Genomic DNA, 25,637 nt, shown 5'->3' on the forward strand with positions numbered 1-25,637 from the left:
GTCGTCTCAAGTTTGGACAATCTTCCGAAGGCCCTGCATAAAACAAGGTTCGCTAGGAGGGCTGTTGCGCGTGTGGCGGATGCGCCGAAAGTCTGCGGCTGTGGAGAACTTTCGATGTCGTGTGCCTCAAGTTTGACGGGCGCCCGATGATGTGGAGGACTTGAGCGTCATTTTGGCGGTTAGAGGCGGCAGAGGTGTGTGTTGTGCGCTTGTCGCAGGTGAACTCGCCACAAAAGGGGACATCCCTTGCCACGAACAACACAGCATCAGTCCAATTGACCGCTCCTAAGAATCCTTCATCTGTTGGTCCTCCCCGTCATCTTCTTCCTCTTCTTCATCGTCCTCTGCGATGCCTTCCCACTCCTCTCCCCATCCCTCTTCATCTCCACCTTCGGCCTGCGCGTCTTCCGGGCCCAGTACCGTGTCCAACTTAGCGACGAGTTCCTTGGCATGCCCGAAAAGCCGCTCATCTTCGTACTCCTGCTGTTTGTACAGCTTGAGGGAAGTGTTGAGCCACCGGCGGCTGCCTTTTAGCGCAAGTTGCATTTTCTCCTGATTCGCCAACGCCTGGCCTTCTGCTCCAGTATCCATAGCTGAATCGTCCTTCCAATCGGCGTTGTCTTTGCTGCCTTCAGCAATCAGGTGTTGGCACCAGCCACCCAAGTACCATGCTTCAACACTTTGGTCATCTTCCTGTATCAGCCGATCCAGGACTTCCATTGCCTCCGTCTCCAGCTCTGCCTCCATGAGCAGTCTTGAGAGCGAGATCTTCGTGGCAAAGTCGGGTACAGCTGGGTCCTCCGGCTCCAGGTCGATCCATGTTGCAAGCGAGCGCTTCAGCGCGGATCGTGCGTCTTCTTTTCGCTCTTGTGACAATCGTACAGACGCCAACGTCTGCAGCACCTCAGGACTAGTCTCGTCCTCCACGCTCATGGCTTCTGTGATCAGGTTCTCACATCGAGTTTCGGCATCATCTTCCCACGATAAGTCCGTCATGTAGACCTCCACAATACCACAGAGTGCGTTGGCCAGTTTGCGCTTCTTGTCGACACGCATCATGAGGAGTTGCTCGTCGGTCAGACCTTGAACCTGCCGGTTTTCGATGGCCTCGATTTCATACTGCAGAGCCTTGGCGCCCTTCTCAAACCATGCAACACTCTCCTTACCACCCTCTTCAGAGAGTTGTGCAAGCCATAGGAACTTCTCGGCGCCGCCACCGAGAGCCTCTGGAACCTTGCCTTCAGGGTCGAGTTGCACGGCCTGCTCAAAGTAACCACGGGCCGAATCTACCGCGCCCAGCTCTATGCTAATCTCTCCGAGCAGGTTGACGGCGGGAAGTGCTTCAGTGGCCGATCGGTTTTGCACCTGAGACCACAGCTGCTTTGCGACTCTGAGTGCCTCCTCTGGCTGAGACTGCTCGACCAGTTCCAGTGCCGACGCGTAGAGCTGTTCCGGGGAGGGTGTTGATTTTCCGTTGGCCATTTTCTTCTTGCCGTCTTTCTGATTGTTGCCTGATGTTTTCTTCGTCTTGGCCATGCCAGAGTAATCCAGACCTTTTCGCGTTATTGGCGTGTTGGAAATTTTGTAGAACCTCGAAGTCTCGAATGTTTTTCAGGCTAAGTCCGTAGCGGCGGCTACTCCCGCTATCGATAAGGCCAGCAACCACCCAGTCACGGTTGTGTGCCACCGCAAACGTCGACGATGCGAAGGACTGTTAGCCACAAAGCCTACTCGCGACTCAAGACCAAAATTGCCATGAGCTGATGCAATCCGAATCGCTTCAATTGCAACAAAATGGGACGAGAAGAGCAGCAAGAGGAGCGCGAGGTGCTTGACTCGATCTTTCCAGACGAAATCCAAGACATCTCCGATACCGAATACCGCATAACGATTGTGGTGGAAGCCCCCAAAGATTTCGGCGAGGAAACTGAAGATCCGGTCATCATCCTCAACGTACGATACCCAGAGGCATATCCGGACGAGGCACCATTCCTCGATATCACACAGCCGCCCAATGCATCCAAACATGAGCATCTCGACATTCAAGAAGACAAGGCACGATTACTGGAGGCGCTTCAGCCAACGATAGAGGAGAGTCTAGGCATGGCTATGGTGTTTGCGTTGGTCAGCACACTAAAGGACGCCGCGGAGCTGCTCATAAGCGAAAGGAAGCAGGCTATAGAAGCAGAGAAAGAAGCTGAGGCACAGAAAGCGGAGGAGGAAGAGAACAGGAAATTTGAGGGCACAAGAGTCACGAGAGAGACCTTTTTGGCGTGGCGGGACAAGTTCATGAAGGAGATGGAAGAAGAGGCAGCGAGGAGACAAGCCGAGCAAGAGGCTGAAGACAAGAAGAAGCGAGGCGGGAAGACGGAGGAAAAGAAGCTGTCTGGAAAGCAGCTTTGGGAGCAAGGTCTGGCTGGTAAGGCTGCTGATGATGAGGAGGAGGGAGAGGATGCTGTGGAGAGTCTGAAGCAGCTGAAGGTGGAGGAATGAACACTGCGAAGCCCAAGCCGTATTGCAAACGATCGCATGGGAGGCTCTTCCAAGCATTTTGGTCAAGCCAGGCCATCACCAGCCCGTATTTCACAGGCAAGAGGGTCATGCAGGGCCTTTCCTCCGCCAGCCTGGATCACCACGAGACGAAGCTGTGCATCACGACATTCGAGGCGCACGCACAATGCTATGTGAAGCCCGAGATGGACTGAGTGAATGAGCTCACTGGGGAAAATTCGAGGAGCATGTAGACAATTACAAGTGTTCTAGACTTAGATCACAAGATGCATGAAGACACCATCAATCTTCACAACATTCACTCGTTCATTTGTTGACGTCGCTTCTCTCTTCGTCAGTCACGTGCCTCGGCTAATTAGCGTGGTTGCCTCGCGACTTGCATCGCGTCGTCCAAGTTGCTTCCGCCTTCTTCCCACTCCACTCACCAACACCACCACCAAAATGGACGAAGACGCGAGCGGCGGTGCACTTTTCGAGGACGTTGTCTTCACACTGATCCCTAGCGACGACTATGACGACGAACATGTCCATGGCATACGCGAAGGGCTGGAAACGAGCGGCGGACGATTTGTGCCACTTCGCGCAAGCGATCAAGAAATCGACGGCATCGAAAACATCACGCACATCATATCAACCCACATTGATTTCCCGCAATACGATCGCGCCGTCGAGCTTGGAATTCACGTGGTGAAGCCATCATGGGTTTACACGAGTCTACGAAAGAGGAAGCAAGCGCATCCACGCCAACACAGTCCCGATCCCAGCCAGTATTTCGGAGAGATTATCCTCACATGTGCTGAGCTTCCAGAAGGAGATGCCGAGGCCATCATAGCTGGTGTTGTCGCTTTGGGAGGCCAGCATACATACCCATTGACCAAATTGGTCACGCACATCGTCACAACAGACCTGGACAATGAAAAGTGTCGGATTGCTCAAGACAAGGGACTGAAGGTCAAGATTGTACTGCCTCATTGGTTTGATGACTGTCTGCGATTGGGGAAGAAGATCAGCGAGAAGCCGTATGAATTCCCTAATCCAGAGATTCTTCGCAAAGGAAACAATGCGCATGTCAGGCCCACTTCGTCCGCACAACTCGAAGGTGCAACAACAGCATCTCCACCCGAGCTCCCCGATTCAACACCACCGCCAAGCCCAACGGCATCTCGCAAGTTCTTGAATATCTTCATGTCCAAGAAGATCTTCTTTGCTAAGGACCTCGAACTATCGGACCGCTTGCACGAAACCTTGATTAAGCTGATCAACCATGGAGGTGGCGTTCTTACTAAGGACGTGAGCCAGGCTGACTATTATATCGGCTGCTACAGAGACGGCGAAGACTATGTGGCTGCATCGCGTGCTGGAATCGACGTGGCGAGTCTGGCCTGGCTTTACCACGTCATCAATCGCAACAGATACAGCAGCCCACGATCGAAGCTGTTCCATTATCCAGTGCCAAGACATGGTCTCAAGGGTTTCGAGAACTTGAAGATCAGTCTCTCCAACTATGGCGGTGATGCTCGCACCTATGTCGAGAACCTCATTCGGGCTTGTGGCGCCGAGTACACCAAGACGATGAAACAAGACAACACGCATCTTGTCAGCGCTCACAAAACTGGTGAGAAATGTGAGGCTGCGCAGGAATGGAATATCGAACTCGTCAACCATCTGTGGCTGGAAGAAAGCTATGCGAAGTCAACGATGCAGAGTATGACGAACCCCAAATTCCACTACTTCCCCACGAGGACCAATCTTGGTGAGGTAGCGGGACAGACAGCTCTGGACATGAAAAAGATGGAGCAGCTTTTCTTCCCCAAACCACGCTCTCCTGTCAAGCCCAAGCAGTCACCACGCAAGCCAGTCCCGGCTTCGAGCGCCCTTACAGGCGATGCGGCACCGACCGATTACGAAGAGCCTGGCATTCCTGTCACTGTCGCCGAGCCCGACGAAATGGACGTCGACCAAGACCAGGGACCGAAGACAGTCAAGAAGAGTCGGGGCAGACCCTCTCGATCATCGATGGCCACTCCACGCGCTGGCATCGACGATGAAAAAGAGAACGAGTCTCCTGCGCCCACAAGCACTGGCCGTGCAGCCAAGAACAAAGCCTTGAACACACTGCACACTCAGTCTGTTGACATTGCTCTGTATCAAAAGGAGTCGAAACGTAAAGGCGGTGTAATTCATGGTGGACGACGAGGCAGCCGCCCAGACGACGCATCATCCCCCGTACCAGCGCGGTCTTCTAGAAAGCGGCCGAGCGAGGAGTACGATGTCACTGCTGAGGGTAGCGATCTGAGCGATGGCGAGACTCAGGAGCCTGCCGCTGCGAAAGAGACCAAGCAAAAGAAGAAGGCAAAGCATGGTCCCTCGCCGACGTTGCCACCAATAGAGTACAGGATGATGATCACAGGTGATAGCCGTTGGGCTGAGAACGACAAGAAGGAGTCTGCCGACAAGAACACCTTGCGAAGCTTGGGCGTGCTCTTGACCCAAGATCCCAAGGACGTCGACATACTGGTTGCACCGAAGATCTTGCGAACGAAGAAATTTGTCTGCGCACTTGCATGTGCACCCCTGGTTGTCGACACCTCATTTCTCGATATTGCGCTTAGTAAGAAGAAGCTCATTGACGACCCTCCGATGCTCAAAGACAAAGACGCAGAAGAGCGACTTGGCTTCACTCTGGCCGACGCCTTGGAGCGGGCCCAGAAGAGCAAGCGGAAGCTCTTCAAGAACTGGGCGATCTGCGTGACGAAGGAGGTCAACGGAGGATTCGACACCTACAAGGACATCATCGGGCTTAATGGAGGCGAGGCCTTCATGTATACTGGTCGACCGAACATGCGGTTCTCGGCTTCCCCAGAAGGTGCAAATGATGACTTCGACTACGTTTATCTGGTATCCGGAACAAGCCCGGCGGAGGTCGAGCTCTGGAAGAAGTTTCACGACGACATCGAATCTCGAGGCTTGCAAGCGAGAGTGGTATCTTCGGACTGGGTGCTGAATGCGGCGATGGGCCAGCAGGTGCAGTTTCAAGAGAAGTGGTTGCTGTCATAGGAGCAGGTCATGAGTCAACGAGCTGGTTGAGCTGATGGTATCCTTTGTTCGCAAGTTGATGTTGACGAGACTGCAGGCTTTCGATGGTACTTCCGACCAGTGATCAGGCGCAAATGGCTCGGCAAAAACAATGCCCACGATTGCGGGAGGTAGCCTGACAGGTGCATGATTTTAGCGTGGTGTTTCTCGGATTGATTGATGTTGATACTCATGATGCATTTGAATTGGTTTCATGTTCATATTCAAGATTTTCACATTCATGACTCGTCTGATTCAAGCGCTGGTTCCGTTACAGCATGCTTCTTCTCACCCTCTACAAATGCTAAATCGCCAGTCTCGCCCAGCTTGGCAGCAGCAGCTTCTTCGAGAAGAAGGCCCATCGCCATCAAGGCTGTCTCGTCCATGCTCCCCCAGTCAAGATCGCAGTCCTTCAGCATGCCGCTCCCATAAAAGTCAGATACATAGGCATGAATGGCCTTCAGGAGATCGGACTCCGGCAGTCTCACTGCGGGTGAGAGACGACGGTGGGCAAAGTAAGTGTCGGTTTCTTCGTAGCGGACGGGCGCGTTGGCTCGACTGAAGAGGACCTCGTCTGGTGGAGCGGGCTTTTGGTCGCTGGAGAGGATGGAGCCATCTCTGCTTACTCGGCCGGCTACGGCGTCGTAGAGCGTCGATTGGGCTTTGATCTCCGGTTCGGAGGCGTAGTCTGGGCCTGCTTCTCTTTTGACGCTGAATTGTCGTTGCGTAGACTGAGACTGTGCGGGTTGGGAGTGTCGTGGTCTCTTTGAGGGACTCTTGCCCCCGGTAACAGCTTTGCCACTCATGTCAAAGTCGTTTCCTCCTCAGAAGAACTTGACACCGGCGTTCTCTTCCTGACCAAAAATCTGACACTTCCCTCTCTTCACGAGCACTCCCAGAATCTTCCTCAACAGAGTCTCGTCAATATCCTGCCACTCTTTCCCTTTCACTGCGTCGCCTTCCCTCAACTCGTACACCGTCAAGACAGCGCCTTTCTGTCCAGTCTCGTCGACCCAAGTGTAGATCGTGTCTGCCCACTCGGTCAAATTGCGCCAGTAGACCCAGCAGGTATTACTCTGTTCTCCACGAGATACCGGTGCGATCCATTCAATCAGAGGTCCCGTAGAGGGCTGGCTCATGTGCTCCAGTACAGTGCGGATATCGGTGGGTTTGAGAGAGCGTTTTATGGATGTGTTGTTGAAGAGGTCCGACGGAGGCGAGGAGAGTGAGAGTTTGAAGAGTCTGTTATGGGCACAGTAGGATGTTATTAGACTTGACCAGAGCTCGAGTTGCCGTGCGCGGGTCGTGAGGTTTGGTTGGAGAGTGTAGAAGGGTGGAAAGCTGGTGTAGGCTGGAAAGGCGAATCTGGTTGGGTCGGAAGTGGAGATCGATGCTGTTGGGGCGTAGGTTGTGCCTGAGAGCGAGAGTGCATCGAGCGATGACTCTGCTTCTGTTGCCGCCATCAGAAGGTGAATGCGACTGTCAGAGTATGTGGTTAAGGTAGAGGTGAAGTTGGGAAGGTTGCCTTAATCAATGTCAATCAAATGCGGGCCGGACTCGCTTAAAGCCAGTACGGACGGACTTCCTTCTTCTTGTTTACCACTCCCTCTTCAACTTCAACATACACCACACAACCTGCGGTTCGCCGCCACAAAGCCGCCACGATGCCGGGCGGACGGCCTCGAATGGACCTGACCCAACACAGAGACTACATCCTCGAACAGAAGAACGCTGGCAAACCTCACGACTCAATCCGAAAGGACCTCGAAACGGAACACGGCATCAAGATCAGCTCCAGCACCTTCAAACGCAAACTCGCCGAATGGAGCGTCAGAACGAACCGAAAGAAGTTGGAGGACTCAGAGGAGCTGCGCGCGCGAGTTGCGCATTGCTTCCACGAACTACGCCTCACCGACGATCAAACGTACAAGAAGCTCGAGGAAGAGGGATTCAGTATTGGGAAGTCGCGGCTGGCAAGGTTCAGAAAGGAGATGGGCCTGTTCAAGAGGTGCCCTGCAGCAGATAGTGAGCTTGCTGAGGGTGCCATTGCGAAAGCGCTGCTGCAGGAGATTAAGAATGGTGGCATTGAGCAGATGGGCCGGAGGAAGCTGTACGAGTACTTGAGGGCCAAGTATAATGTGGTGGGACGGTAAGTCGTGGCACTTCGTTCTTGGCTGTACCTTAGCTCATTGTTTACAGTGACCGGATCTACAAGATTGCCGCCCTGTTCGACCCCGACGGACCAAGACGTCGCAAGTCTGAGAACGGCAAGTTGTCAGCGAAGAGACGCACGGCCAAGAAGAAAGCCATGACCGACCAGGCTACCATCGATGCCGCTGCTGCTCTTCTTGAGCAACCTCAGATGTCACTGCCAGCCTACCCACCACCACCCATGCAGATGCCACTGCATTACGGAATATAATAGCTGAGGTCATTGCCCTCGGCCAATTCATATTCTGTGAAACCATTCCCGAGGAAGCGGAACCTATTTGCACTTCGATAGCGGATATCGAAGTCTTCAGGACGCAGTCGGCCGTTGACGAGCTTCTCGTAGAGGATGGCACTTCCTGCGAAGGTCGCTGTTACTCTTCCGTCCACTCGATTGGCTTTATACCAGCTGCGGCATCCACCAGTCCAAGTCAAGGTCTTGTGGATGGTGTCTCCATAACGGACAAACTCTTCCACGACTTCCTGCTTTGGAACGATGGAAGCAATATCCTCCTCTGCCATCTTTTCCATCCATCGGATCATCCACTCGGCACTCCAGTCCAGAGAGAAGATCAAGGATCCGTGACCGACCGTGGCATTAGGTCCTGTAAATAGGAATAGATTTGGCATGTCTGCTGCAGCAAGGGAAATGTAGCTCTCGGGCTCATCCTTCCACTTCTCAGCCAGCGTAATACCATCTCTCCCGATGACTGGGAACGTGGGAACCTGGGAGATATCGAATCCGGTGGCACATATGATCACATCGACCGGATGAAAGACTCCGTCATTGGTATGGATACCTTTCTCGCTCACACGAGTAATACCGCTATTCGTGAGCGAGACGTTTGGCTGAGTGAACGCCTTCAAATATCCATTACCTGGGGTGACTCGCCGACAACCTAGCTCATACTTTGGTATCAGCTTCTCGCACAGCTCTGGGTCGTGGTTCAGTGCTGTCGCCATCTGGTCCCTCGCGAACTCCGTCATTTCGGCATTGTACGGTGAATCCTTTACAAAGAGCTTGAAGTTCTTGTTCGTATTTCCTTGTATGAGCTTGCGGTACTTCCTTAGCTCTTCTGGATCGCGGAGTCGTTGCTTGTCTTCGTCGGTATAAGGAGGATTTGGATCTGGGTCGTTTCTCCCCATGAGCTTTGCTGGCTGGTGCCTCGCCACTACCCAGGTAGGACCTCTCTGGAAGCTGACGACTTTAGTGCCCTCCAATTTGGTCATCTCTGGAAGGATTTGTATTCCCGAAGAACCATTCCCTATAACTGCTATCCGCTTATGAGAGTAATCATATGCGTGATCCCATGCGGCTGAATGGACTTTCTTGCCCGCGAAGTCATCGATCCCCGGGATGTCTGGCCATCTCCAGGTCGATAGGAAGCCTCTTGCGGAGATAAGGATGTCGACCATATCCTCAAATACCTCGTTCCCGTGGCGGACCACCAGCTTCCACTGCGCGGCTTCTTCTAACCACCTGGCCTCCTCCACCCTGTGGTCAAACTTGACATGCTTGTCCAAGTCCCACTTCCTGACTGTTGACTGGAAATACCTCTGGATCTCATCTCCCGTCGAGAAGTAGTGCGACCATTCTGGATTCGGCTCGAACGGGAAACAATAAATGTGACTCGGCACGTCGCAACGCACGCCTGGATAAGTGTTGGCGTCCCAAGTTCCACCTACAGTGTTTCGGGCTTCATATATGACAAATTCCGACATGATTCGGGACATCTTGTCCTTGCGTTCGTGCTGTAGTTTGTGGGCCATCATCATTCCTGCAGACGGAAGGTGGCGTGTCAGCATATCGCGAATCAATCGTCCTGCTGAGGGAACTGATACCAGAGTACCCAGCGCCAATGATCGCTATGTTCAACTTCTTGCTTGGCGTGAATGCTGGGACGTTGTTAAGTGGTATGTTAATACGGTCGAGGTATTCTTGATGGTTTGCCACTCCGTTGTGCAAGCCATTGGTGACACGATGACCGTTGGGTGTGCCGTTCGCCTCTGCCATATTTGATTGCTTGATGGTGCTTGAAATGCCGGAGATTGATGGTACAGAAGAGGTGGCAGATCGAAAAACCATACAGTATACCTACGTTGCCGTGATCCGTGGAGCATAGCAGAGCTGTCTTGAACTCCATCCCGGTCGGCTACAGGTGAAGTCGATCGTGGGGTACATTCTGCGGAGACTGGGGCAAAGGCAAGGATGGAACTCAGGGCTGTCTCGTAGACCTACCAAACTCAATCTAATGTATGCAAACGATCCGTACACATTCAAGGACCTTGCCTAATTGTTATGTACTATTCCAGGGTGATTAGTGAGTTCTCGTGTTGTGTCTTTCACTGCCGAAGTTGACGTCCACCGGCAATTGTCGGTAGACCTCGGCCAAAGTCGAGCCGATCGCGTCAAACGACTTGCGATTGTTGACGGCCACCAGTCTCCTGCCTCGTGGTATCAACCCTACGGTCCGACATAGTTGACCTTCATTTCAAGCGGAAAAGCATAGAGAGCTGCAAGGTCAACGAGAGCCATGGCCACGGCACACTTCCGGGTACACAAACACACGCTCCCAACGTGCCACATTAGGGAGTACCCACGAGGAACCGCAGACGACCAGGAAGATGTCCTGCACCTCGCCATCAAGCAATATACCCCAAAGGACCAGAGCAAGGCCGACGAAGGAGACGTGACCATCATCGGCGCACACGCCAATGGCTTTCCGAAGGAACTCTACGAGCCGCTATGGGACGACCTCTACGAAAGGCTGAAAGCGAAGAACATTCGCATCCGAAGTATCTGGATAGCAGACGTCTCTCATCAAGGCGACTCTGGGGTTCTGAACGAGAACAAGCTGGGCGATGACCCTTCGTGGATGGACCATCCGAGGGATTTGCTCCTGATGGTCAACCATTTTCGCAAACACGTGAAGCGGCCGCTGATTGGGGTTGGGCATAGTATGGGAGGGAACAACTTGGTCAATCTGTCGTTGATGCATCCGAGGCTTTTCACGACTCTTATACTTATCGACCCTGTCGTCCAGCGGCTACCGTCTGTGGAAGGCAACTTTGGACCGGCTAAAGCGTCTACTGTGCGAAGGGATCGGTGGCCCAGCCGGAAAGAAGCAGAAGCCAAGTTCAAGAAGTCGAAGTTCTATCAGACCTGGGATCCGCGAGTTCTTGACAAATGGGTTGAATATGGCCTACGAGAGCTACCGACTGCCTTGTATCCCGAAGTCAACACATCAACAACAACACTACCTACAGTCTCTGCCGATCCGAGTACAGCTTTAGTGCAACCTGACAAGGATGCTGAAAGAGAGATGACTCTCAAGACCACGAAACATCAAGAAGTCATGACGTTCCTCCGGCCGAACTTTAAGACCTCAGACTATCCATCGCCCTCACTGGAACCCAATCCAATCACCCATCCGGATGTCGATCCAGCCACAGCTCCAAGCTCGCCTTTCTACCGACCAGAGCCACTCGCCACGTTTCAGAAACTACCGCACCTCAGACCAAGCGTCTTCTACGTCTTTGGGGACAAGTCTGATCTTTCTGCGCCCGTCCTGAAAGCGGATCGGATAGCTCATACTGGCATCGGCGTTGGAGGTTCTGGAGGTGTGAAGAAGGGGCGAGTCGGTGAGGTCACTTTTAAAGGCATTGGACATCTGATTCCAATGGAGGTTGTGGGTGAGACTGCGGACGCGATGACTGGATGGTTGAAGCCTGAGCTGGATAGGTGGAGGACGCTGGAGGAGGCGCAGAGGAGGGAATGGGATCAGGTACCGAAGGCGAAGAAGAATCAGTTGAGTGAGGAATATGTCACGACCATGAAGAGTGATTGGGTGAAGGAGGTGAAGGAGTCGGCCAGGACGGGGTCGAAGTTGTGATGGCTTCATACAGGCTTTCTATCAGCTATGTACGACACGTTCAATCGGCTCCAGCTCCAAGAGTATGCGATATGGAGGTCTCGAATGTGTTCAGCCCGTCATGTCGGTTATTAGACCAGGACAGGGCAATGTGTTCGACTAACATGTGACAGTCAAAATCTAATCAATCGCTTAATCAACTTCGATGAAACTTTGATGCAACCCTGAAATTCCACTAGCTCGAAACTCAATCTGCGGAGCTTGAATCGACCTCCGTTGAACTTCCTCCGTCCCATCTTCGTCCATCTCGCATCTCGATCTGTAGCAACCATGAAAGCTCCTTCGACATCCTGCCTACGGACACTGCAATCGATACTATACCCATCAGCAACCTTAACAACGAGAAGATGCTACGCCACGATCCCCGACCGACCACCACCACCTCCTCCCAAACCACGCGCATCTCCTCCACCACCACCAGCCCGCAGCCTCGCCGACTCACAGCCCGGCTTCGCCAAACGCTTAAAGAAAAACGACGATGAAGACTTCGTTCCTCAACCTCTCAGTCGGCCGATTGGCATGCCGAACCCTCCTCAACTAGGAGAGAATATGGGCCTCGACACTCGAACTCTGAAACAGCGCCGAGACGACTTCGTTGACTACGATAAACATCTCGTTAGACGTGCACGTATGACGCAGCAAATTTCGAAGCCGTACTTTCGCGATTGGAGTAATCTTCGTTTCCACAAGGGCAAGATCTTCAAGAGTAATGAGAGGCTGTTCCGTGGGGATGTGAGTCTGTGGTTTCCGAACTTCTACGGGAAGTCGTTGAGGAATGATACCGTAGCAAAGACGTTGGAGGTCGGCGATGGATACAAGGGGCGAGGGAGAGATACGTGCGCGGCGATGTATGGGAAAGTGTCGGTGGTGAGCATTGTGTCGAGTATGTGGGCGAGTGCGCAGGTGGAGACGTTTATTTCGAAGGAGAAGAATCCGGAGCTTCATGAGGTGTTGGCAGAGAACAAGGATGTTGCGCAACAGGTGTGGATCAATCACGAGAACAACCTCTTGAAGTGGTGGCTGTTGCAAATGTTTCGGTATAACCTGCGCAAGGAGAAGAGCTTGGAGGAGCAGGCGAGGTACTTCATGGTCAGGAGAGGTGTCAGTGATGTCATGAAGGAGGCGATTGGGATGTTGAATGACAAGGTTGGGTTTGTGTATTTGGTCGATTCGGAGTGTAGGATCAGATGGGCGGGGAGTGCAGATGCTGAGCAGGGGGAACGGGAGAGCATGGCGACGGGGTTGAGGAAGCTTTTGCAGGAGACCAGGACGCCGAAGGCTGAAAGAGTGGATTCGAAGCAGCAGTTGATGGATGCTGTTGATGAGGTTACTGAAGAGCCCAAATCAGCTGCAATGGGGTAGAGTTGTGATGAGATGAGAGCTGAGACTTCTACCAAAATGCCTCCATCGATTCTCAGCAGGCCGCAAAAGTTTCATGCAGACCGATCGCTTCATCATCTGGATGCCGTTTAGTATTCGTTACAACTCCCAGGCCATAGCTCAGACGTGGTGCGATGCGTGCCAATGAGCGGCATGAAGAGGACAACAATGCAGGCATCACTCCACGCGGCCCCATATCGAAAGGATCGAGGGAAATGTGCCTGCGTAGAACTGGCTTGTGCTTCGTTTACGAGAGTTAACCAGTGCTGAAACACATCAAAGAGCGCATTTGCGCAATTACTGGACCTCCATGGCGCCGTTGACACACGCGATTGAACATGCACAGGAACCCGCAGCACGGCGGCTCCGAAGACTTGCCCTCGATTTAGACCTTCCTCGCGACAGACTCGAGCCATGTGCTGGAATAAGAATAAACAGTCCTCGCGGGCTGCAGTGCGTCATCCATCGTTGTCCAGATGTTGATCGTGAAGTCGCACTTTTTCTGGTTCGATAAGCTGCGTCCTCAAAGGGGTGCGGTCCAGCGACAGCGACCTTCACCATCCTCCGCTGGCGGAAGGCACGAAGGCCCTGCGACTAGGTGTCCCTGATAGAGTGAGTTTACCTTTATAAGTCTACTGAAATCCCCCTCCATCACCACATCAGTAAACACCTCTGATGTGGGAATCCGCTGGGTTAACATGATCCCGAGTCAACACGGATTGGCGCAACGGTAAAGCGAACACCCCCGAAGACTCCATGATCTTGCAAAAAAGGTATGAGTTCGAATCCCGACAATAATTTCGATCAAATTAATAAATTCGGTCGGGTTAACTTAGATCCCAAGTCGACACGGAGAAACTGGATCTGGACAATCAAAAGTAAAAACCATTCAGTTGATTTTCTCTATAACCTCCTGGCAAGGGGTTGTAGTTCTTTTGCCATTTTTTGGCCATAGGGGTGGGCGCTGGTTCGATCCTTAGGGGCCGCCGCTGTTTGTGGTGGCTTGTTCTTTTTTGCTTTGTTAGATTTGGTGGAGGGTTCGATTCGAGATTGGTAAGTATTGGAATTGGCATCTCGTTTGTTTTGCTTTCGTGAGGACTTTGTTCGTATGGACTTTGCGCTACCTGCAAGTTTGACTATGAAGGCACTAATTCTCTCGACAGACAGACCTTTACCGTGTCAGGCATCATCGACGGCCTCCCTCTAGTTACCCCTGACCGGGTAGACAGCATCAACATCGGCATCAACACCCTCCCTCTTACAAGCCCTGATGGGATAGATTGCGACCGCATCGGCATCGGCATCAGGAGCTCTGACTGGCGCGGCCACTGCGGACAGGCGATTCGAGAAGCAGGAACGGGGATAGTCTGGACTTACTACACAGGGAGGCCAGAGCCGTCATCAGCACAGTCAAGGCAGAGAACTTCATCTTCGGAACAGAAGCTAGACTATCGTTGTATGCGGAGAGGTTTGGAGTCGTCTCTTCTTCAGCGAGAGGCAATCGGCGCTTGGCAGCCTCCCAGCCCACTGCATCGACTTCCTCCGCCAATCCGCCCTTTGCCACGCGGACACAGGCCTCATAACCTACGAATGGCATCCCACCTCCCGCATCCCCCTCGCGAACATCACGAGGCATCAGTGCGTGGATTGGGGCAAGCTGAGCGGGTGGGTGGAGCAGAGGAGTGTGGATATGTTGAGGCCTGGGTGGCTTATCCATCCGACGTTGGGTGAGTCGAAAGATGGTGCGGGAAGGGGTTGATCTTGGAGAGCTGACTGATATGTGCAGGTGCTGCATATCCAGATGGGGAGGGGGATAGGATTGGGGTTGTGGGGGATTGAAAGGGTTACTTTGTCGAGATGTGGGTCGTGGCTGGCGACGAGGTGTCGTCAAGAAGACAATCGAGAAGGGGCGTTACCCAAGGCTGAGATCGCTTTGGAGTCGCCGCGTGGGGAACCGTATGTGTTCAGGATGAGGCGTCTGTTGCATGTCTCTGGGAGAAGAAGATCCTCTCTCTGCCTTAAATATGCAGTGGATTTGATTCGGAGGACTTGTTGTAAAGCCCCTGAAATTGGATTTCTCATTCCTCCTCGAAGCATGCGTAGCTTCCGCAAGTACCCCTCTATGCAGAAACCTGTAATACCAAAAAGAAAATTTCAAGAGCGCGATGCCACGCGCTGTAGTCCCACCAACACCATGCGAATGCAAGCTATGCCCCCAACGATGCCGCCAATCGCGAAAATCCTCATTCACGTACGAGCTCAAATGACCGCCAAAATCAAAGATCTTCCACATCGCTTTCCTCCACGACGTCCTCCGCCTTCTTTCGCCTCTCCTCGTCCATTTCTTTGTATGTGGCCCAACTCAACAACAAGAACGCGAAGATGATGAGGACGCCTCCAGCGACGGCCGCGAGGGTCAAGGGGCTGTAAAGTGGCGGTGGTAGAAGCTGGTCGCAGAGAGCCACCAAGAAGATCGTGAGCAGCGCTGCGACTGAACTCAACACTGGCGATGTAAGGGAGATGAGAACCAGGAATGACCCGCTGAATGTTGCGTTGGACAGGACTGAAATGGCCAGCATCCAGGAAGCCCGTCCGCTTGGAAACTCGAATCGCTCGATGCCAGTGACGTGCAAAATTGGAAGGGGGATCCATAGAACCAGCAGAGTGAATATGCCGATCATGCTTCCAAAGGCGTTGGCGAAGAGCATGCCGCGGACTGGGGAGCAGCCATCTGGTGGACAAGCGACGCGCTTGTACAAGACTTCGTAGAATCCATAGAGGATACTTCCAACCCCAATCACCAGGTTGCCCAGAGCTCGGTTCGCTGCCTCGGAATCATCGGGCGCAGAAGGGCCTCCTGCTCCACCACCTGACTTGTTTCCATGCTTGGCTGTGGCTTGATCACCGTATGCCACCACGAGCACTCCAATGATTGCGATGCCAACGGCAGCGACTTTGCTTAATCGCAGCTTCTCCTTCAATATGGGCACTGCAAAGGCGTATGCGAAGAAGGCAGAGCAATTGTAGATGGCGGTCAAATCTGAGGCGGTCGTCAAATCCACGGCAACATACCAACTTCCTCCGGCGATTGTCAATGCGCAGGTGACGAAGGCTGTGGTCCGGATGAAGTATGGAACAGGCGATTTCTTTTGAAGGTGACTCGGCACGTTCAGCGTTCGATGCTCAATCATCTGCGCGGTGGACCGGATGATGGAGAGATGGCGCCGCCAGAAAGCATCCCATGGCTGATTCCACTTCGAAAGCCTGAGGATCAGGAGCTGCACCGGCCATAACAACGACCACGAACCATGCGTGAAATACAACATGCAGTATGGTTTTGTCCAATTGAGGTCATGCTGGATGTATACGGCCGTTTCTGTCTGCACAGCAAAGCTGATCAAACTCACAAGCAAGAATGCGCCTGCAAGTGTATATCGTTTTCTGGTGTCGTTCTTGGGCTCCACCTCTGGCGGATCTCTTTCTCTGAATCGTGTTGATCTTCCTCCGGACCGGCCAGGGGGCTCATACTCTCCATTCTTGTCTCCTGCTAATAACGGCTGATGTTGCTGTGATCCCGCTCGGTGCACCGAAGGCCGCTGTGGGCGCAGGTCGGAAGGCATATCTGAATGCCAGGCCTGCGATGCCTCCTCTTCTCCCCAGTTCTCAAAATCACTGTCGCCGTCCTCTTCGTGTCCGTCTTGTCTCGCCGTGTACTGATCGGGGTGAGGAAGGTCGCTTAAGGGGCTCGGCTGGCGCGAAGTGTCTTTGCTAACGTGGACTAGATCAGACGAGTCGCCAGCAGTGGAAGAGTCTTGGTCGTGGAAGTGGTCGGGAGGCAGCAGTGACGACGAGGATAGCTCCAGCGAACCTCCAGCGCCTTGCGGTTGTGGGCTAGGCATGCGGTGGGAGTGTGTTAGTAGGACGCATGTGACAGCCGCATGCTGGACATGGGGTGCAGATTTGTGTGAGGCGCACGCGCTTGTGATGGGTGTCGTCGAGTCTCGCAGACCCTGAGATTGGATCCCCTGCGAGTCCGGAGTCCACGCGCCCGTTTCACCAGCCCTGCGCTATTCTTGTCCCAATGACGTCCGTTCTCGCTTTCGAACAGGCACGTGACAGTTTTCGAATCGTCGTAGGGTTGCTTGATAAAGTTGAATGTGCGACACGGACATAGACAGGAGCTGACGAATCCTGATAGTCTGGAACAGACAACATGCCGTGCCTTTCACCTCACAACCATATATCCATGCATACCATCTGCCAAGACCGATATCAACTAACCAAAGACCCGTAGTGGCTTGCTGAATCAAGAAGCCCGACCGTTATCAGAAGCCTGCAATGCGCGATATCGATTGTAATAGCGGTTTTGTTTTACCGCCGTCTTCTGAACATGCACTTCACTTGTTAGCAACGGCGACATCTTCAACCTCGTTTCGCGTGAGGAGCCTACACGTTTGTGAGTGAACTCTACAGCCATCATCGCGGTCGAAGTGGCTCAAAAGGGATTGCCCTGAAAACATCCAAACGCAATTGCATCATCAGCCGGCAAGTCGACGACTATCTCCTCTTTAGCTCCTTCAACTCCGTTTTCGAGGCAAGGTATTAATTAGAGTCGTGCTGTCTTGCTACTCAATCTTTTTCATGTTCAGACTTCTTTCCAAACCCATTTCTCGTTCAACTTCAAAGGTCGCCAGCAGAGGTTTTACGTTTACGAAGATCAGCAAGATGCCATTGATAACTGGAACCGGCAAGCCCAGGGTGAGTACAAGCAGCATACGGCTCAATGTCTGGTGCGGCAAAGGCTCTAACCCATCTCCTTTCAGGTCATCCTGGGTACCATGACCTTTGGGTATTTCATCCACATCTTTTCTCTATCTTCCAGGTCCTAACCCATTACCAGCCCAGACCCCGAATCTGGCGCTCGAGTCACTTCCCTGGACGAGTACAAGAGCTGCCTCCAATACTTTCAATCCAAGGGTTACAACGAAATCGACACCGCCCGGGCGTACATCGCCGGCAAGGGCGAAGGATGGACCAAGCAAGCCGGATGGAAAGAGCGCGGACTTTCCGTCGCCACGAAACATTACCCTACCCAAGCGAACCACCATACCGGCGAGAATGTCGAGGCGACGTTGAACAAGTGCTTAAGTGAGCTTGGGACTGACTGCGTTGATAGTATGTCGTTTCATCTCCTCCAAATGAAGAGTATGCTCACCAACGCCTCACAGTCTTCTACCTGCACGCCGCAGACCGTACCCTCCCCTTCACCGAACCCCTGAAGAAACTCGACGAGCTGCACAAGAAAGGCAAATTCGTTCGACTTGGCCTGAGCAACTTCACCGCCGCCGAAGTCGCTGAAGTGGTCATGCACTGCAAGTACAACAACTGGGTCAGACCGGTACGTGCTCCCTCACCTAAACGACAAAAGCCACCCCATATCAACTAACATCCCATCCCCTCCCACCAGACCATCTGGCAAGGGATGTACAACGCCATCCAACGCAGCATTGAGCCTGAACTAATCCCCCATGCCATAAATACGGCATCGACGTCGTGATCTGTACGTAGAGACCCCATTCCACGTCTGTCCGAGACACTCACTGACCATCAACCCAAGACAATCCAGTAGCAGGCGGCATCTTCTCCGGCAAAGTCAAATCCAACTCCTCCATCCCCCCCACGGGCCGCTTCAGCGACACCGCCAACTCCGGCGCCAACTACCGCAAACGCTATTTCCAAGACGCCACCTTCGAAGCCCTGCGCCTGATCGAACCCGTCGTAGAGAAACACAACCTGACGCTGATCGAGACGGCGCTGCGGTGGGTGGTGCACCACTCGAAGCTGGAGATCAAAAGCGGCGACAAGGACGGGATCATCATCGGCGTTTCGAGCCAGGCGCAGTTGGAGGGGAATTTGGAGGCTTTGGAGAAGGGCCCGTTGCCGGAGGAGGTGGTGAAGGTCTTGGATGAGGCGTGGTTGGTGACCAAGGCGACGGCTGTGCCGTATTGGCATGGGACGTTGGAGTATGATTATGATACTGTCAAGGCGTTGTTGGAGGAGCCGAAGTTGTAGTTCGGAATTATGCGCTTACCGTATCGTTAACTTGAGGGAGATCGATTGAGTACTTCCTTCTTCGTGCGACCACATAAGCGACCAAAGCACGTGAAAAATCCATCCATCCATCCATCTCCTTCAGGCCAACCCCCACGTGACAAACCTCCCCAAATCCACCTCCCACCTGACGCAACTCGTCTGAAACAGGGATCATTCATAAACACATTCGCATCTGCTACTCATTCAAGCAAGTCCCATGCGCTCACCCACCTGCCAGAAGCAGTTGAGCACTGTATCAAGCCCCCCAAAACTGAGTGCGGATCTCTTCTCCTGCCATGCATCTTCCTACTTCCTCTAACCTCCCTATTCGCTCCTTTCTTCCATTTGTTACCACATCCCCACAAGACTCCACAGCTCCAACCAACAAGCCATGCCTACGAGAGACTACTCGCGCAAACATGTCCGTTTCCAAGACGACTTCGCTCCCTCGTCCATCATCATCAGACTGAAATTGGGCCCCAAGGATCGGCCGACGGCCATCGTTAAGATCAGCGTGTACTTTGAGGAAGGCCGTCTGCCGCGCATCAAAGTCAAGACGAAGCGGCCGAATGATCGGACGAGGAGCAGAGACCTTTGATGAGGTGGTTGAGAATGGATTTCCATGATTTTTCGCATTTCGTCAGGGGGGTATCTTCGATTCCTGGGAAAGGCACCCTTAACGCTTGACGGAATCCCACAACACCAGCGCCAAACCCAGCTCTTACAACGCCTGCCCGGTCACGCATCTACGCAGGATCATCGCCCGGTCACTCCGTCCGTCCTCGAATCGGCACCACCATTGGCAGGCTCCTCTTCCTTGCCACCAGACAAGTAATCGGCCTTCTCAGCCTCCTCGTACTCGTTGATCAAATCCATCACAACTTCTCGGGAGGTATCGAACTCGCCGAACCCGTCTCGGAAAGGCTCATGTTTCTTGTACTGCTCGAGGAAGGCGTTTCGTTTTCGCAGCTTGTCGAATTGAAACACGATGCGCTTGAACAGCGATGCGATGCCGGTGTGATTCGCCAGCATGAGCCCAGATACTCTAGGTGGGGCACGGGTGGTGTATGGAGGCTGGGTGTATGGGGAAGTTCGAGTGAGCGCGACCTGGATACTGGCTGGTCCCCAGGGAATGAAAGAAGCGAGGTTTCGTTCGCGGATTCGCAGGAGCGATTTGTGTACCTAGTCATCGTCAGCATAGTACTATGAGTGTTGGGGCAGATTTTGACCTACATCTGTTGGATCCGCATCGCCCATGATGATGTTCAGGATGGAAATGTAGCAGCTGTTCTTGGTCGGCTTCGTCGAGACCATTTGATTCTTTGGTTGTAACAATCGTCTCATCACATCCAGAACAGTCGTCTTCCGGACCGTCTTCGCAGCTTCAACGTTGTCGCCAGTGAAAGGAGTGTAGCTCGTTTGGAGGAAATGGCAGCGAGGGGTCGGGATCAAGCTCGCTATAATTCCAACCAAGTCGTTATGCATGTAGCCAGGGTATCGTAGAGTGGTCGTTGCTGCAGACATGACTGTGCTGACGAGTCGGTTGGTTTGTTCGAAAGACGGCTCTTGTACGTGTAGTGTATCCGCTGCGATTCTCGATAGCGCACCATTGTCGAGGACGGTAACAGCATCAGCATTCTCTGTCAGTCTTCGCAGTGCCAGAAGAGCGTTGTAAGGCTGTACAATAACATCCGGCGCATTGATCGTGTCCGGAGTCACCGAGTACGTCTGGATGATCTTCTTGGGGAAGTGGTCATTCAACCGCTCGAGCAGAAACGAGCCGAGACCAGAGCCTGTCCCTCCAGCAATCGAGTGCAGCAGCATGAAGCCCTAGACATCCGTGAGCACCATTCTAGTATCCCGCGTCTCATCGTATCCTACCTCCAAACTATCACTCCCATCCGCCTCCCGATCAATCATATCCAAAACCTCATCCTGCACCTGACTCCCCATATCATACCCCGCCGCCCAATTATTCCCCGCTCCTGTCCCCTCCTTATGCACATAGAAGTTCTCCGGGTTGTAGATATTCTTATACGGGCCCGTCTGGATCCCATTGATCACGCGCGGTTCGAGGTCGAGCAGGATCGCGCGGGGGATGTAGCGTGTGTCGTCGGATTGGTAGAAGAAGACGTCTTTGCGGTCGCCGCCTTCGGTCGCGAAGTCTTCGAGGTTGCCATCTTGGTTGATGCCGTGTTCGAGACAGAGCTGGCGCCAGAATTGGGAGCCGACTGGAGGGGGTTGTGTCAGTTGATTGTCGCATGTGATCAGACTTGTGCGCCCACTCACCGCTGTTGCCGCACTGGCCGGCCTGGAGCGTGATGATTTCACTGTGACTGTGTCAGTTGAGATACAGCATCTCTTTGAAGGGCGTACTGACCGCGGCATTGTGTTGTATGTTCATGCGCAGCGTGTCTGGAGATTTTGGAGGGTAAACATGGGTGGGTTGAAGACGCGGAGGTCGAGGTGGGGCAGTCGCGTCTGGCGCGTGAGGTGGCAGGCGTCTCAAAGATTCACTCAAACATCATCATCAACATTACATACAGTATACTGCTGTAAGCCGTCTCTATATGATCTTCTACCTTTACTGACGCCTGGCTTCTGAACAATGAGCCCCATCACCTCGGAACCCTCTGTATAAGATCTGGACTTGCGTCCGCCCCAAGTCTTCGTCTTCTCCTGAACAACCAAAACATGCATGTGATGCCAATATAAACACGCATCACTTCCAAACAGGTTCTCAGACTCAGCGTCATCCACGAACCCGTACTCTGCTGGTCGTACTCCTCGCGCATCCTCGCAAAGATTGCTGGATCGTCAGTGACAACACCATCCAACTGCCGCCGGATACACCACTCCATCCTGTCTCTGTCGTTCACGGTCCAGGAGAGCACCTGCCGACGTTGCACCTCCCTGCTTTCGCGCACGAACGCCGGCCCTCCTGGCGCTATCAACATGGGAAGCAGCATGTTGAATCCGACGTTGGGCACAGTGTGGAAGTGTCTCGCGTACGAAGTCTTGAATCCAATGTGCAGTACTGGAAATCCGGGCAAGTATTTGGCGGCGAGAGGCAGGTACTTTGCGGCCCATAGACCTAGCACTATGCGCTCTTTCCAGGTCCTGCCAGGAGGCTGCTTGACACGCTCCATGGTAGCGCCCAGCAATCGCATAATGTCCTCTGCGTCGTTGTCGAGCTTGATGTCGAGCAGTACCCAGATCTCTTCCATGCCAGGTTGCGCCAGAAAGTCTAGTAGATCTTCCATTCGTGGCATCGGCACATGCGGCGGCGATGTAGTCCTCAGGTCTTTGATCTCGTCCCAGTTCCGATCGAGGATCTTTTCTTTGCGGCCGAAACATCTCCTCAACGTCGAATCATGGCTGATGACAACAATATCGTCCTTGGTGAAGTGGACATCTGTCTCCAGCCCCGTCGCGCCAGCTTTGATCGCTTCCTCAAAAGCCAACAACGAATTCTCCGGAAATCTGGCCTTGTAGCCTCTGTGAGCAATGCATTGTGGCCTCCGTTGTTTTCGCTGATTCAAGGTGGCCTTCGCAAATACAGGCGCCGGAAAAACAGTGTCTTCGGGTATCGCAACAGGCGAATCGAGCTTTTCAACACCAGGCTGAACCACTACTGGAGGGACGACAGTCGGCCGTGTGCCCGGGGGTTGCTCAGTCGTATCGGACGGCATTCTGCCAGGTCGCGTGAGGCAAAAGAGAGAACGCTTAGCTCGAGGCTGCTTTGCGGCACATGCTGCGTTTGAACAGCCACCCGTGATCCTTCGGCCTCGCTGTATTGATATTGTTCCGATAGGTGTGAGAAGAGGGTAGAAGTGAGAAGGAATGCGACGAGAGCAGGCGAGGACATACATGTACGCCGCCTAGTAATACACTCCGAGGTTGTGCCTATTCATCAACCCCGAGTCGTTCGGCGGGCGGCACGAGGTTGGTCGAGCAGAGCAAGCCACTTCCTGCTGCTATCTCACAAGTCAGCCGCTGCTCCGTCCTGGTTGCAGAGAAGCATTGCCTCGTTCGGTTAGTACGTGCTTGCGAATGCGGCCTCGTCGTCGTAAGTGTCTGCTGGCACCGAGGAGTTTTTCCCGCTGATGGCTTTCTGCAGTCGAGCGGGCCCGGCACGATCTGTAGGACTGCTACCTCCACCTCCTCCGGTCTAGTGGGATCCGCTGTCAAGTGGACAGAGTTTTGAACTCTGTTGCTGTGCCAGCGGTGAGCAAGTTAGAAACCTCCGACGCATATCCCTCTTGCGGTCCAAATTGAAGAGGGACAGGCGGAGTGGGCAGACCTTGTCTCAAGACAGACCAGGATTATGCTCGCCTGTCAGGTCCTTGTACAGCGAGGTGACTGGTCTCCTGCCCGCACTAAGTTATGCTTAGGAGTGAAGCGTACTTGTTAGCGCAGATGACACGGGGTTCCGTAGCAGGCGGCGTCGAGGGCTAACGGATAGTCGTTAACGGCATCCCGGATGTGATTATTGGGCAGGGTACGGCATGATCTCGAGAAGAGAAAGCGGTGGTCCGATGCTCTTGTTGCTCCAGAAAGACGACAGCTGGATCTGTGGCAGACCAGTTATTCGAGTGCTTTCTTCTTGCGCTTGAAAGTATGCAGTGTTGGCCGACTTCTGGAAGAGACCGTATCAATCCCGAGGCCTTCTTCCGAGGTTCCATGAAGGTCTGGATGACGCGTTCAACAGGTAGACCAGGCAGTCTTCGATCCTCGTCGCCCGCGGATTGGACTTTCACTCATGCTAAATCGGCGGTCTCATTGTTGTATGAAAGAAATGCGCCCTCGAAGAACATGCTTGTAGTCGCTCGTTATATACACTGGAGAGGCTTGTTAGCGATCCCTGCACCAGCGCCCTCGGATCACAAGCTTTCCGATCGCCCACGTTGTACCAGATCCACAATCATGAGTCTGACCTCACATGGCTTGTGAAGAAAGCACACAGGTCGAAGTTGAAGCTGTGAGAGGGTGATATGAACGACAAAAAAGGATCCGGCCGTATACTTCAAGTGAAGTAGTGTGAATGAACTGGCATGAGCGCAAGTTGGTGCCTGTCAAGGCTGTGCGGCTTGGCAAGAGCGTCTCTGCGCCTGTCCGCTTTCCGCTGTCCTCTATACGCGGATTCGAAGGTGAGGGTAAGTGCTTTCTGTTTTTATTAGTATCGACATGGAGGAGAGGCTTCAGCAACGCACTGCCTTCCATTGCTGTAGATAATAAGGCATCTGCGACCAGCGAGGTAGAGTAGAACAAATTTCCTTCGCTTCGACATCCTCCTGCACAATCCATATTCCTTTAGTCACTCCTCCATTCAAGACAGCAAAGATCCAAAGAGACGAAAGCGCCGAACCACAATGAAGAAAGACCTAACACCCTTCTACCCACCTCTCGGGCCACAGCCCTCTCGAACACCGCTCTACGCCCCATATCCCGTGACGCTGGTAATGAAAGAGAAAGTCCTCTCCCTCAGCGGCGACGACTTCAAAGTCGAAACCTCCGACGGCGCCCAGATCCTCAAAGTCAAAGGCAAATACGTCTCGATACGCGACAAGAAGAAATTCAAGGACGCTTCTGGCCGCGAGCTGTTCACGCTTTCCAACAAGATGCTCAAGCTCCACAAGAGCTTCAAGGCTCAATCGCCGGATGGGCATGACTTTGTGGTCAAGGGGCATTTTTCGTTGGCTTCGTCCAAGTCGAGTATAGAGTTTACGAATCATGCCGATGGGGCGCCGGTCGAGTTGCGGCTTAAGGGCGATGTAAGCGGATATACAAATGTTCCTGGAGGTCGCCAGTACTGATTGGGCTTGTAGTGGTTTGATCGAAAGGCCAGCATCAAGTTGGGTGACCGCCCTGTCGCACACATCACCCGCAAGCTGATAAACGGGAGAGAGCTGTTCTTCGATAAACAAACAGTAAGGATGCGTCGTTTTCAAACATGATCAAGAAACGTTTTGCTGATGAAGTGCAGTACTTCGTCTCCGTCGCGCCGAATGTCGACCTCAGTCTGATCGCCGCTATCTGCGTATGCTTGGATGAACGCGAGAACGAGGACTAGTGCCAGGACTATTTGCAGTGGGAGAGTTGGAAGAACCAGTGTTATGAATGGCCCGCATGAAAGATCTGATCGTTTGCCAATGCAGAAGATCCCATTGGCCTATGGGTGCGAGGAGAAATTGCTACGTCGACGCTGGCATCTGCGGCAGGGAGGTCGAAGATGTCGGCGTCGACGTTGCCAGTCTCCATAGTCTAGCGAGTAGTCAGTGAATGAGACAAAACATTCTTCGTCGAAAATTTCCATCTCCATGTCTTCGCTGTCGACACTGCGGCTGTGTCTGCGTATGTCGGCATGGAAAGTAGTCGTCTGGAGGGGAAAGCACGAGCAGTTATTGTCGTTGTCAACGCCTGACTCTCGGCACTGCT

General features: G+C 53.2%; 13 protein-coding genes across 13 annotated transcripts; 8 read left to right on the plus strand and 5 right to left on the minus strand.

The window, feature by feature from the left end:
- Positions 1-285: 285 nt before the first annotated feature.
- Positions 286-1,536, minus strand: M409DRAFT_27245 (uncharacterized protein; the record flags this gene model as incomplete). The annotated part of the gene is made up of 1 exon (XM_033808486.1): positions 286-1,536. One exon carries the CDS (start codon positions 1,534-1,536, stop codon positions 286-288), a length of 1,251 nt encoding a protein of 416 aa, XP_033663129.1.
- Positions 1,537-1,794: 258 nt separating this feature from the next.
- Positions 1,795-2,493, plus strand: M409DRAFT_58358 (uncharacterized protein; the record flags this gene model as incomplete). The annotated part of the gene is made up of 1 exon (XM_033813890.1): positions 1,795-2,493. One exon carries the CDS (start codon positions 1,795-1,797, stop codon positions 2,491-2,493), a length of 699 nt encoding a protein of 232 aa, XP_033663130.1.
- Positions 2,494-2,952: 459 nt separating this feature from the next.
- Positions 2,953-5,568, plus strand: M409DRAFT_58359 (uncharacterized protein; the record flags this gene model as incomplete). The annotated part of the gene is made up of 1 exon (XM_033813891.1): positions 2,953-5,568. The coding sequence occupies one exon, from the start codon at positions 2,953-2,955 to the stop codon at positions 5,566-5,568; it is 2,616 nt and encodes an 871-aa protein (XP_033663131.1).
- Positions 5,569-6,410: 842 nt separating this feature from the next.
- Positions 6,411-7,049, minus strand: M409DRAFT_37435 (uncharacterized protein; the record flags this gene model as incomplete). Its single annotated transcript, XM_033810732.1, has 1 exon — positions 6,411-7,049. The coding sequence occupies one exon, from the start codon at positions 7,047-7,049 to the stop codon at positions 6,411-6,413; it is 639 nt and encodes a 212-aa protein (XP_033663132.1).
- A 201-nt stretch (positions 7,050-7,250) lies between these two features.
- Positions 7,251-7,739, plus strand: M409DRAFT_27249 (uncharacterized protein; the record flags this gene model as incomplete). Its single annotated transcript, XM_033808487.1, has 1 exon — positions 7,251-7,739. One exon carries the CDS (start codon positions 7,251-7,253, stop codon positions 7,737-7,739), a length of 489 nt encoding a protein of 162 aa, XP_033663133.1.
- Positions 7,740-7,995: 256 nt separating this feature from the next.
- Positions 7,996-9,570, minus strand: M409DRAFT_69176 (uncharacterized protein; the record flags this gene model as incomplete). Its single annotated transcript, XM_033818166.1, has 1 exon — positions 7,996-9,570. The coding sequence occupies one exon, from the start codon at positions 9,568-9,570 to the stop codon at positions 7,996-7,998; it is 1,575 nt and encodes a 524-aa protein (XP_033663134.1).
- A 758-nt stretch (positions 9,571-10,328) lies between these two features.
- Positions 10,329-11,687, plus strand: M409DRAFT_27251 (uncharacterized protein; the record flags this gene model as incomplete). The annotated part of the gene is made up of 1 exon (XM_033808488.1): positions 10,329-11,687. The coding sequence occupies one exon, from the start codon at positions 10,329-10,331 to the stop codon at positions 11,685-11,687; it is 1,359 nt and encodes a 452-aa protein (XP_033663135.1).
- A 558-nt stretch (positions 11,688-12,245) lies between these two features.
- M409DRAFT_69177 (uncharacterized protein) lies at positions 12,246-13,366 on the plus strand (the record flags this gene model as incomplete). Its single annotated transcript, XM_033818167.1, has 2 exons — positions 12,246-13,013; positions 13,226-13,366. The coding sequence occupies 2 exons, from the start codon at positions 12,246-12,248 to the stop codon at positions 13,364-13,366; spliced, it is 909 nt and encodes a 302-aa protein (XP_033663136.1).
- Positions 13,367-13,862: 496 nt separating this feature from the next.
- On the plus strand, positions 13,863-14,945 carry M409DRAFT_58362 (uncharacterized protein; the record flags this gene model as incomplete). The annotated part of the gene is made up of 4 exons (XM_033813892.1): positions 13,863-13,879; positions 14,270-14,562; positions 14,630-14,833; positions 14,893-14,945. 4 exons carry the CDS (start codon positions 13,863-13,865, stop codon positions 14,943-14,945), a joined length of 567 nt encoding a protein of 188 aa, XP_033663137.1.
- A 437-nt stretch (positions 14,946-15,382) lies between these two features.
- Positions 15,383-17,005, minus strand: M409DRAFT_69178 (uncharacterized protein; the record flags this gene model as incomplete). Its single annotated transcript, XM_033818168.1, has 1 exon — positions 15,383-17,005. The coding sequence occupies one exon, from the start codon at positions 17,003-17,005 to the stop codon at positions 15,383-15,385; it is 1,623 nt and encodes a 540-aa protein (XP_033663138.1).
- Positions 17,006-17,831: 826 nt separating this feature from the next.
- Positions 17,832-19,178, plus strand: M409DRAFT_27254 (uncharacterized protein; the record flags this gene model as incomplete). The annotated part of the gene is made up of 5 exons (XM_033808489.1): positions 17,832-17,864; positions 17,930-17,955; positions 18,007-18,281; positions 18,335-18,508; positions 18,724-19,178. 5 exons carry the CDS (start codon positions 17,832-17,834, stop codon positions 19,176-19,178), a joined length of 963 nt encoding a protein of 320 aa, XP_033663139.1.
- A 777-nt stretch (positions 19,179-19,955) lies between these two features.
- Positions 19,956-22,891, minus strand: M409DRAFT_69180 (uncharacterized protein; the record flags this gene model as incomplete). Its single annotated transcript, XM_033818169.1, has 6 exons — positions 19,956-20,381; positions 20,433-21,029; positions 21,081-21,430; positions 21,489-21,529; positions 21,984-22,779; positions 22,819-22,891. The coding sequence occupies 6 exons, from the start codon at positions 22,889-22,891 to the stop codon at positions 19,956-19,958; spliced, it is 2,283 nt and encodes a 760-aa protein (XP_033663140.1).
- Positions 22,892-24,571: 1,680 nt separating this feature from the next.
- Positions 24,572-25,272, plus strand: M409DRAFT_27256 (uncharacterized protein; the record flags this gene model as incomplete). The annotated part of the gene is made up of 3 exons (XM_033808490.1): positions 24,572-24,973; positions 25,028-25,129; positions 25,186-25,272. 3 exons carry the CDS (start codon positions 24,572-24,574, stop codon positions 25,270-25,272), a joined length of 591 nt encoding a protein of 196 aa, XP_033663141.1.
- Between the last annotated feature and the right edge of the window lie 365 nt (positions 25,273-25,637).

Source organism: Zasmidium cellare (genome assembly GCF_010093935.1).
Source record: "Zasmidium cellare ATCC 36951 unplaced genomic scaffold M409scaffold_36, whole genome shotgun sequence".
Lineage (NCBI taxonomy): Eukaryota > Fungi > Ascomycota > Dothideomycetes > Mycosphaerellales > Mycosphaerellaceae > Zasmidium > Zasmidium cellare.